Consider the following 12060-nt stretch of genomic DNA (forward strand, 5'->3'; position numbering starts at 1 on the left):
AGTCATGCTCAGTGTACACAGTGGACAGGCATTGGCACCCTGTTCTGGGGCTTTCTCGATCTCCAATCTCTACCCCATTACCAGAGGCTTTACCTCCACTTAGGATTTATGAGCCAGATAGACCATTTTCATTTTTTTAATATAATTTATTGACAAACTGGTTTCCATACAACAACTGCCCTCCTCAATGCCCATCACCCACTTTCCCCTCTCCCCCACCCCCCATCAACCGTCAGTTTGTTCTCAGTATCCAAGAGTTTCTTATGGTTTGCCTCCCTCCCTCTCTGTAACTTTTTTCTTCCCTTCTCCTCCCCCCATGGTCTTCTTTTAAGTTTCTCAAGATCCACCTATGAGTGAAAACATATGGTATCTGTCTTTCTCTGCCTGACTTATTTCGCTTAGCATAATACCTTCCAGTCCCAACCATGTTGCTGCAAATGGCCAGATTTCATTCTTTCTCATTGCTAAGTAGTATTCCATTATATATATAAGCCACATCTTCTTTATCCATTTGTCAGTTGATGGACATTTAGGCTCTTCCCATAATTTGGCTAGTGTTGAAAGTGCTGCTATATAACTCTCAACAATAGCCAAATTATGGAAAGAGCCTAAATGTCCATCAACTGATGAACGGAGAAAGAAATTGTGATTTACATACACAATGGAGTACTACGTGGCAATGAGAAAGAATGAAATATGGCCCTTTGTAGCAACGTGGATGGAACTGGAGAGTGTTAAGCTAAGTGAAATAAGCCATACAGAGAAAGACAGATACCATATGTTTTCACTCTTGTGTGGATCCTGAGACACTTAACAGAAACCCATGGGGGAGGGGAAGGAAAAAAAAAAAAGGTTAGAGAGGGACGGAGCCAAAGCATAAGAGACTCTTAAAAACTGAGAACAAACTGAGGGTTGATGAGGGGTGGACGGGAGGGGAGGGTGGGTGATGGGCATTGAAGAGGGCATCTTTTGGGATGAGCACTGGGTGTTGTAAAGAAACCAGTTTGACAATAAATTTCATGTATTAAAAAAAAAAAGTGCTGCTATATAAACACTGGGGTACAAGTGCCCCTATGCATCAGCACTCCTGTATCCCTTGGGTAAATTCCTAGCAGTGCTATTATTGGGTCACAGGGTAGATCTGTTTTTAATATTTTGAGGGACCTCCACAGTTTTCCAGAGCGGCTGCACCAGTTTGCATTCCCACCAACAGTGCAAGAGCAGATAACCCATTTTCAAATAGGTAGGAGGAAGATCTTACTCTAAAGCATTTTGTTTCCAAACAGTGGCCAGGCTGGTTTTCTCTGAAATATTCTGGTAGCTCCAGGAAATCAGAAATATAAATCTCTGTCATCCTACATTAGCTTCTTTTTGTAAAGCTTCCCTTGGCCTGCATGTCCAGCCTCATCAGGAAACCTTCCATAGCCACACCCCTTCAGGCCCTGTAGTCCCAGATGAAGAGTCAGATAAAACCTCTGACAGGGCTGCCCTTTGTGCAGGGACTGCTGGTGCAGGTAAGGCCTTCTGTGCAGAACCATCATTCCTCACCTGGTCACTTCGAGCACATGCCTCAGCGACAGAGCACTGACCGGAGATAAAATGGACCATGCCGGCTCTCTTCTTGATGGGTGAGGTTGGTAGGAGTAGAAGAATGGGGATCAAGGACAGCGCAACAAGGAAGTGGGCACCTAAAGGCGACTGAGAGAACCAGAATCCAGGCAAGGAAGTATTCACCATGGGGAACTGGGGGCATTGAAACCAGCTTTGGCCAATTCTTCCATGCCACCTGGTGCCCTGTCTCCCTGACTACATCCAGAGACTCACTCTTGGTGACCTTATCATGAGGTCTCAGGTCGCGCCCAGTTTTTGCCTGGCTGGGCACATTACAGTCTTTATTTTTATTTTTATTCATAGAACCATTTGTGTTCATCATGGTTAACCAAAATGAACCTGTGTATCTCTGTCATTATGCCTTTTGTTAAATAAGATATTTATTCAGAGTGGTGGGAAAAAGACTACTTTTGATTACACAGTTGGTCTGTGAATTTGCTGGACAAAGAAATTACCCTTGAGCTGAGTCTCCAGTCAAAAGTGTTGTGACACTCAAGGGCATTAGGAATGACTTTTACTTTACTAATACAGTGGCTCTGTGGCTTTCTTCGGGTATAATTTATTGGCTATTTTATAGTCTATATTCAGAATATGACATAATTTATGTAGATTAACTTCTGTCCTTACATGTTAGAGTTGTTAGCCATTTCTCATTAAATAACTTTTTGTACATATATGCGTTCAATTTGTAAGATGCAGCCTCACAAATTCTTCCCAACGCTTAAACATAAAAAATATTAAGCAGTGAGTATGATGAGCAGTCTTCTTGAAAAGTGATCCAAACCACTGTACTACTCACACACTTTTTCTCTATTTGAGTTCAAAAAACTTGGTAGGAGATAAAGGGTTAGGGGAGGAGGGAGTGTTTCAGTCATTTGGGACTAGCATGTACAAAGGTCCTGAGGTAGAAAGAACAGGCTTCATCTAAAGGCGTAGAATATGGCTGGTATGGCTCTAGTACAGAGAGCAGAGAAGAAAGTAGCACGACATGTGTCTGGAGGGTGGGGGGGCAGCAGGCAGGGGCTACCTCTTACATGCTCTCATAGATTATGGTACAATTTGGGATTTTATCCTAAGAGCAAAGGAGGCTTTGCAAGAGCTTAGTGGGTAAAATCATCAGGACTAGTGATATAGAAATAAACAGTTGAGGAATCAGTGATGGGCAGGATATTCATTAGGATAGTCCAGACTCTGATAAGAAGTAGACCCCCAAATGTATAACGGGTCAAACACAATAGAAGCTTATCGTTGTTTAGCTAAGAGTCCAAAGAGTGGCTGCCCCACCCAGTCATTCAGGGTCGTGGGATGCTGGCGGCTCTGTTATTTTCAACATATGCCTTCCAAGGTGTCCCCAGGGGTTATCTCTAACCTGTCAACCAGAACAGGGGAAAAACAAAACGTGGAAGGTGGTTGAGAAGGCTTTTGAGGGCCACACCTAGAACCAGCACGCATTGGCACTTCTCACAGTGCCTCTTTGCCACATGGTCACTCACCGCTACAAAGGATATTGAACAGTGTAGCCTAGAGGGGTACCCAGGAAAAAGAAGAAAACAGGTTTTATGAACAGCTGCCAGTGTCTGCCACCGTCAGTGTGGAGAAGTGTGGAAGGCTGAAAACCTCCTTTCCAGACTTCGGCAGTTCTTTAGAATAATTGCCAAGGCTGCCATTTAAGTTACTGTATCCTTTCCTTTTCTTGCACCAACCCATCAAAGAAGCTTCTAAAGTGCATCATGTCAAGGAGCACCTTGCAATGGACACCCCATCTCGAGATGCTGACAGGCTGCCAAGGACCAAGCAGCGTTCCAAATGTAACAAGCGGTTAGCAAGAATATCCTGTCTGGGATTTTAAAAAGTATTGTGGCATCACCCTACCTAGCAGCTCTGTGAAGATTAAAGGCACTAATCCTTATAATCATATCAAGTTACAACCCATTATCACCACTTTTATTGATCCTTTCAAGCCACAGGCAGGGCACTGTTTTGTTGATAAGATACACCACGGAGGAGAAAAAGTAAAAGCAGAGTTTTTTCCCTCCGCTGTTTTAGACAGAAATCATACCAAGGGAGTCCAGAGTGTGGAGCCTGTCCAAGTAACTTGTCAACAACATAGCTTTGTATTTTGCTCTGTGGTAGAGTATATTTTCTGTCATTTTTTAGACATTTCTTTCAGTAAAATGTGTGGTCACATCACAACAGCCAAAGAGAAAAAAAAAAAAAAATCTCCCGCAACCTGACCAGCTTCTCAACAAAAAGGGAGCTACCAAAGCCAGCACACATGGGTTCTAGAAACCTCTCCTAAGAATAACCTGGGTGTTATAGTTATAGCAGAAAGGTTAACTCTCAAAGTAGAAAGTAAGGATTTGACAGGGCAGAAACAATAGTGTAGCAATTCTGATCTTCTTTAAAGAGGCAGTCGGGTATGTTGGAAGACAGACGGGGATCTGTGGCATTGAATGTAGGAGTTTGGATCTCCACCCTGCCATTTGTAGGTCACTGATTGAGGTGAGTAGGTCATGGGGTGAGGAGTAGGAAGGGACAGGGGCTCTGTCCCCTTGTAATCATTCAGGGATCCAAACTCTCATCACTTTAGGCAGATTTCTTAATCTCTTTGAAAAATGTGATTATGTTTATAAAACGTTTGGCTTATAGCAAATGTTCACCAAATGTTTGTTTCTCCTCTAGCACGTTCAGGATGTTTTGCACAGTTCCTGACGTTTGCACATTACCCATGTTCAGGTATTCTGAACATTAGGATTAAGCATGTGTATCTGGTACCTTTTCAAGGGACACTGGCTTCAACAATGGCTGGTGATGTTTTCTCAAGTGTCGTCGTCATCTCTTGAGGAGAATAGAGCTCTATGAGGCCTCACTTATTTTCCCTCTTCCTTTCTTCTGTGTTTATAAGATGTCAGAGTCAATCATGAAAAGAACTCAAAAGATTCTAAAGCATCTTTCTGGTGTCATTTTCTGCCTAAGGCCCACAGTCCCAGACAGGAAGCCCCTAAAACGTGACACCAGACACAGCTCCTCCATCAGCAAATTCCCAACGCGGGTCCATACTTGAGTGAGCCTGACAGAGATTTGCTAATAAATGTATTAAAGAACAATTCCTACATAATTTCTCTTCTTTCGGCACTGCTGTCACCTCTATGGTTTTAGTTGTACAGAGACTGGGGACAACCTCTTTCCACTCTTTGCTATCCGGAATATTTCTATGTCTCCCAAGACCCCTCCTCCCCTCACCTGAAGAACTGTCCTTTTGGTAAGCACCCTGTCTTGTTCTGGCAAACACCCCGAGATCATGGGGTTACAGGAATAGAAGAAGCTTGCACCCACTTCCTGGGGAAGTGAGGAATGGCTCCAGGTCTCTCTCCCTCCACCTCTTGTTTCTCACCTTCCCTCGCCCTCCCCATTTCCGCTCTCCTCCTACATGTCTCTGCCTCTGTAGGAGGATCACAGGTGCTTGCTTCCAGAGAAGGACGCCCTGCAGGAGCCTTGCTATGGGATTTGTCCTTGTTGCGGAGAGAGCCTCATGAGTGTCGGCACTGGAGACACACACACCACCCCATCAGCACAGTTGTGGGGAGGGGGTTCACTCCCCTCTCCCCCCCACCCTCCCCCATCCCCTTCACTTAGTGAAACTGAAGACCCACTTAGTCCAGCTCTCTTACTCGGCCTCTCTCGCTCTAGAACAGCCTTCATTCCTATTGGGGATTGTGTGCTTGCTGCCCACAGCAGTCCTCGCAAGAACATTCCAGCATACATGCTGTGTGAGCAATTCATAGCGAGGGAAATACTCGCAGAAAATGATTTGTAGCGCCTCGTTTTTCCTTGTGCTTTCAGGAGAGAAATGGCAGGGAATGTTTTCTTCAGCTTACCTTTCAGAGGCCTTCTCTTGAATCCTGTGGATTTTTTTTCCCCCAGTGGAAAAACTGAGCTCAGGGTCCAAAGTCCAAGCTGGCATGGCTAAGCATCATGATTCTCTTGCTCTCCCTAGTGGTGCTGCAATGAAAAATCAGCTTCTCTGCCCCTTACCTGCATCTTTTGTCCAGGTATATTCAGAGGCCATGCCGACCTGGTCCTTTTCCTGCATTTGAGCATCAGGCATCACGAGGTATGCCTCTCCCTGATGTGACCTGAAGGATGCGGTATCTAAATCTTCACTCCCTTTCAGCTGCCCTGCCTCCTCTTTCCAGCCAATTTGGTGATCCTTAGTGATTCTCACTCAATTATTGGTGATCTGAATAAAAGAGAAAACCAGAGAGTTACTCCTCTGTTCCTCATAATAGGGAGGGAGGCCCTACAGATCTTGGCCAAACATTTTGACCTTCAGCCACTGCTCTAGGCCCACCTGAGGCAGCAGAGCCACCAGGATGCCAGTGAATTCACACAAGGCAGTTCGTCATTAGTGAGGGAGTGTGAGACCTCCTTCCTACCTCCACCCCACTTCCCGCTACTGGAGCTCAGGAGCAGCAAGTGCCCCGGGGTCCATAATTAGGGCTCTTGATCTGGGTGTTACAGAATAGACTGCTGATAAATTCTTCATCAGATTCAAGGACAAGTGACAGGTACACAGGTCTGTATTCTCACCAGTAGGCTGCCCATTAAGGGTAACACTACCCTTGCCCCAAGGGCAGAATCCAGCCCCAACACAGGACAGCACAGGACTAAGGACTGAGCCCTTTGACTCTTCCTGGTTTTGACCCCCCCCCCACCATTAACCAGGATTTGACATTATAAACATAGGCTGGATACATGCCCCAGATTTCTGAGTAAATTTTTTGAGCTGGGCCAACAGGCTAAGTGGTGCAAGAAATGGAGCTTTCTGCCCCCCAAAGCCCTGTGAATTGATGCCACAGATTTTCTGTCTCCCACCTCACTCAGAGCCCAGCCTCCTATGGAGCCTTCTAAGCAGACTATCTCAGAAAGCTCGTCCTGAACCGGGGCTTGCTTACCAGCATGTCAACCATAGGGAAGCTTCCTAAAGAATTAAGCCCATCTCCTTGTCTTAGCCTACTCAGGCTGCTATTACAAAATATCCATAGACTAGGTGGTTTAAGTGTCCAAAATGTATTTCTCACAGTGCCGAAGACTGAGAAGTCTAAGATCAAGTGCCAGCCCATCCAGCTCCTGCTGAGAGATCTTTTCCGGGATTGCAGTTAGAGATCTTACTATGTCCAGACATGATGGAGAAAGAGGGCTAGATCTCTGGTCTTTCCTTATAAGGGCACTAATCCCATCGTGATGACTCTACCCTCATGACCTCATCTTAACCTAATTACTTCCAAAGGCCTCCACCTCCAAATACCATCACATTGGAGGTGGTTAGGACTCCAACATTTGAATATGTTGGGAAACACAAATGTTCAATCAATGACACCCCTAGAGGAGGACATAGCCCAACTTCTAAAGGCAGGTACCCTATCCTAACTCCTATACACACTCCCCAACTCTCTCTCACAGACAAGAAACTTGGATTGAAGAGAGAGCACTTTTTTTTTTGTCACTCCCTTTTGTCTCTTTCTCTGTGGTGCTACTGACCATAGTTCCATGTTTTCTTGTTCTAAGAAAATACATAGGCTTGGGGCACCTGGGTGGCTCAGCATGTTAAGCATCTGACTCTTTTGGCTCAGGTCATGGTCTCAAGGTTTGTGAGATCGAGCCTCACGTTGGGTTCTGTGCTGACAGCTCAGAGCCTGCTTGGGATTCTCCCTCTCAAAATAACTAAACCAAGAATTTTTTTAAAAAGAAAAAACATATGCTCCAAAAAATAGAGGCTTGTTTTCTACGTGTGGTGTCAATTCTGGTAAGGTTCTGGCACTTTCGTTTGTTTAGTCCATGAACATACTAATATTTTGTAGCTTTTAACTTTTTACTGAAGTGTAATAATAACCTATACAGAAAAGGGTACCTATCATAAAATTACCAAGCCCACAGAACCAGCCCTCAGGTCAAGACACAGAGAATTACCAGCCACCAGGCCCTACTTCCAGCCCCTCCCCATTCATCCCTTCCTCTCTGAAGAACCATCACCCTGATGGCTAACAACTTAGATTGATGTTATCAGTTTTAGTTTTTCACTTCCAGAGATGAAATCATACAGTGTGTACTCTTTTGGGTCTAGCTTCGCTTACTCACTGTTAATGTTTGTTTCATGTAGTTGTCAACCGTTCCTTTTCACCGAGGTATAGTTCTGGTTCTTAGGTTTATCGATGCTTTCTGCAAAGAATTTGGGTACTTTCCTTCCACCCTGGCAAGCGCCCTTTACCAGCTACCCGCTTCCTGTTCTGTTAACTGGCCTCTCTCTTCCTGCCTCATCAGTGTGAGTTTTAAAAGGGAAAAGATCTTGAGACCACAGAGAGGTCAGAGATTATTTAGTTTGGCCAAAGGACGGTAGAAGACGCCCAGGCAGCTGCTTCCTGCAGAGTAGCCCCTGGGAGGGCCCGCCGAACCGCCAGAACTGCCTCCGGGGTCACCTGAATGTGTTTAGCTGATAGAGTTTATTGTTTTTTTTCTTCCTAGGTGTGCCCGAAGCCGAAGTCACTTGGTTCAGGAATAAAAGCAAACTGGGTTCCCCTCACCATCTGCACGAGGGCTCCTTGCTGCTCACAGACGTGTCCTCCTCAGATCAGGGCCTCTACTCCTGCAGGGCAGCCAATGTGCACGGAGAGCTGACTGAGAACACACAGCTGCTGATCCTAGGTAAACACCACGAGGCTGGCTGCCCCTGCTGGACCCCATGGGGGTGACTGTCTGACCCACCCTCCACCCCCCTTTTCCCCTGATCCAATTAAATACTTAAAAGCAATGTCCCTTCCCTTCTCTCCACCTTAGGGCCTTCCAGTAGAAAGAACACAGACTTGGGGGCCAGGCAGACATCAGTTTGAACCCTGGCACTTACTCACTGTGTGACCTTGGCTGGCTCACTTAGCCTTACTAAACCTTAAATGCTGGCCTTGACACAGAGACCTGTACAATGAGGATTGCCCACATAGGAGGAGGGGGTTGTCAGCTAGAGCTACAGAAGCAAAGCAGTTATTTTTAATTTCTTCCGTGGTCAGGACTTCTTTGAGAATCAAAGGAAAGCGCTAGATTAGCCCCTCCAGAAGAATTCATACATGCAACATTTTTCATATAATTTCGGAAGGTTCCTAGTCCAGCCCACATAAAGTCTACACAGGTACCCCACCACCGCTCCCCCCACCCTGCCCCAGTCTTAGCCCCTTCCACCTGCTAAAACAAAATCCTGCAAACTGGGTAGCTGATAAACAACGGAAATTTATTTCTCATACTTCTAGAGGCTGGAAGTCCAGGATCAGGATGCCAAGACTGTCAGGTCCTGGTGAAGCCCCTTTCTGGGTTGCAAACTGCTGGCTTCTTGCTGTGTTCTCCCATGGCAGAAGGGACAAGCCAGCTCTCTGGGGTCTCGCTTATAAGGACACCAATTCCAATCATGAGGGCCATACCCCACCCCTCCCAAAGGCCCCATCACCTAATACCATCACCTTGGGGAGTTAGGACTTCACATATGAATTTGAGGGGACACAAACATTCAGACTGTAGCACCCCCCAAAACAGAAGAGCCCCTGGCTAAAAAGTCTAACACAGTTCTTGGCATGACATGGGTATTTAAAAATAACAACCACTGGGACATCGTCCCACATTCCCTGTTGCCCAGTGCTGGCCTCAGCCATGTTGTGAGCAATAACCCCTTTATCCCCTGGACAGGGGACCCTAGGCTAATCTTCCCCATAGGGTCTGGACCTTAGAGGGATGCAGTAAAAAAGCTTATTTTTGTCTTACCTTTTTTTTTTTCTTTAAACAAGCAAATATGAGAGCACTTTTTATTTTTAAAACAAGCAAATTTAAAACTAGCAAATATGCTAGTTTCCTCAAGAGAAAGCTACCCTTCTAAGAAGAAAGAGAAAACTGTGGGAAATATGAATAGTCACACCCCATACATACATACACATACATTATAGACTTCCTTTGGGGAAAAATAATTAAACTTTATACTTGCATTTCCATACCCCCAGTTGATGCTACACCAAAGCTTCGGGGCTCGAGCCCCTGCCCACTCAGATTTCAGAGAGGCCCAGGTGGGTTTTCATCTCACCAGTGGCTACATAAACCTCCAGTCATCTTAGAAAGCCCCAGAAGATCAGCTCCGTGAAGGGTGTCATTTGTTCTGCATTGGGTTTCATCCGGCTGAGCTGCGTGCGAGGCTGGAGCCCGGGGCCCAGGGACTCTTGCCCCACACTGAGCTACGGTGCTTCACTGTGGGTTTTTCCTCCTTAATAAGCTTGCTTGTCGCCTGTGCTGACGGGATGAAAGCCTAGGATGTGTAGCTGCTACTGTGGGTCTGCCAGTGAAGTGTGCTTGTTCCGTGAGCCAGCTCTGGCAGCATCACAACCATAAAACAGCGTGGCTGCGAACATGTTGCTGGACGAGCGGAACACCTTCCCGTTTTAATCAAACGTGATGGGGAACAAAATCACTATTTAGACTCTTAAGTTTAGGGCTTTTCTTGATCAGAAGCCTCGGTTTATGAATCGAGGTATTTTTAGTTTTGTAAGTACTTTATGAGCATAGAAATAATGTCTCTTTTTTTATTATTTTAATCGGCCAAAAATTTTTAAACAAGGGACTTCATGTATAAAACTGAGGTTTCAGGGGTACCTGGGTGGCTCAGTCAGTTAAGCTTCCAACTTGGGCTCAGGTCATGATCTCGCATTTCGGGAGTTCGAGCCTCACATCGGGCTCTGTGCTGACAGCTCAGAGCCTCGAGCCTGCTTCCAATTCTGTGTCTCCTTCTCTCTCTGCCCCTCCTCTGCTCGTGCTCTCTCTCTCTCTTGCTCTCTCTCTCTCTCTCTCTCAAAAATAAAGACTTAAAAATATTAAAAACTGAGGTTTCATGCCAATACCTGTGATTAACCTGTAGTGTGGAGACTTGAAGTGTAATGAGACTTTCATTCATTTATTCCTATAGCCATTGAATGAACATTCATTACATGTGGCCTCTAAATTCCATCTCAAGCTATAGGATAAATTTAAGAGGTGACCTCTGCCCTTGGAGAATTTATAGTTTCCCTAGAAAGATCGAATGGACATGCACCAAGGAAGAAAAATTAGATAAAAGCTGTAAGGGCATCAGGAGGGGCTGACACTTGGCCCAAGAAGATCTGATGGTTTTGAAGATGGGATGTAACCTCCCTTTTTGGCTTTTAGTAAATAAGCAAAGGTTTCTTGAGTTAATATTCTGGAAGGAATACTCAGTATTCAATTTCAGTATTCTCAAGAGAGCATTAAAAAGGATGAGAAAAGGAGAGTCTAGGTTAGAGTAAACTGCCACCATCAGTTCCTAAAATCATAGTATTTCAAACTAGGTCTGGGAAATCATGAGATTCCTCATCATTTTATAGACAAGGAAAATGGGGCTCAGAGGGATTAAGTGACTTGCCCAAGGTAGTGAATGGCAGAGCCACAGCTCAAACAGAGGGTTCCTGAGCCCAAACATGATGTTTTCACCCTATACTATATAAATAGTATTTTAAGTTATATGCAATATGTATGAAGACTTTATCATTTTTAAACTATTTTATATTTTTTTTTAATAAAATCTCAAGCTCATCATTGTTTTCTATGTGTGACGGTCTTTTGTAGTCAAGGCAGAGTAGACAGGTTTATTTCTGAAGCAGACTCCCGAGCCATTGTGACTTACTTGCCACTCTTAGAAGTATCTGAAAAATGACAGGCACGTGATAGGTCCTCACTGAACACCGATGAAATGACCATCACTTGCAAGAGCAATACTCCTGCTTCTCTTTAGATTCCAACAGGTGCTCTAGAGACAAAGGTGGGGTCCGCCCTGGGAGATGTAAGGAGTGGGGAGACAGGATTCTGCTGCTTTGCCTGGAGCATCTCGGGTCATCTCACCACAAGATTCAGTAGGGGCTCATCTTTTTAGTTGTCCAGTGGAAGTGACAGGCAGGCCCCTATATTTCCCATTTTTATCACTTTGGTCTCTAGTTAACTGTGACCACTGATGACTTCAGCCCTTGTAAGATTTTGAAGCACAAATCATCCCTGTTCTGCTTATCTGGTCCTTACCTGGGCATAAAAATCCAGACCACAAAGAAGATTAACTTTGTCAACTTCATAAACCTTTTTCTTCATGGGAATAGTCACCCACAGGCTTCTTTTAAATAAGGAATTCCTGTGGTGATGTGTCTGTATCTGTGGGGACAGTAACAAGGTGCTCTAAAGGATGTCGTGAGAGTTGAATGAAAAAGAAATGAAAACTATTTAACACAGGACTTGGCATATAAATAAATGCTGAAGAAGTGTTGGCTTTTTAAAAGTGCTTTTATAATTTTAATTTGCCTACACATTTATAGGAAGCCAGTGGTACTGTGGTATAAAGTGGTATACAGTAGGAACTCCTAAAAA

At 44.9% G+C, this 12060-nt stretch overlaps 1 protein-coding gene across 7 annotated transcripts in view; it reads left to right on the forward strand.

The window, feature by feature from the left end:
- ADAMTSL1 (ADAMTS like 1) overlaps nucleotides 1–12060 on the forward strand; it is an 873125-nt gene that overhangs the window by 791298 nt on the left and 69767 nt on the right. For all 7 annotated transcript variants that reach the window (XM_019415409.2, XM_053907974.1, XM_053907973.1 and 4 more), the window contains one exon: nucleotides 8134–8313. In XM_019415409.2, coding sequence (XP_019270954.2) covers nucleotides 8134–8313 — 180 coding nt within the window. The remainder of the gene's footprint in view (nucleotides 1–8133; nucleotides 8314–12060) is intronic.

This window comes from Panthera pardus, unplaced genomic scaffold (assembly GCF_024362965.1).
Source record: "Panthera pardus isolate Hobbes unplaced genomic scaffold, ASM2436296v1 HiC_scaffold_20, whole genome shotgun sequence".
Classification (NCBI taxonomy): domain Eukaryota; kingdom Metazoa; phylum Chordata; class Mammalia; order Carnivora; family Felidae; genus Panthera; species Panthera pardus.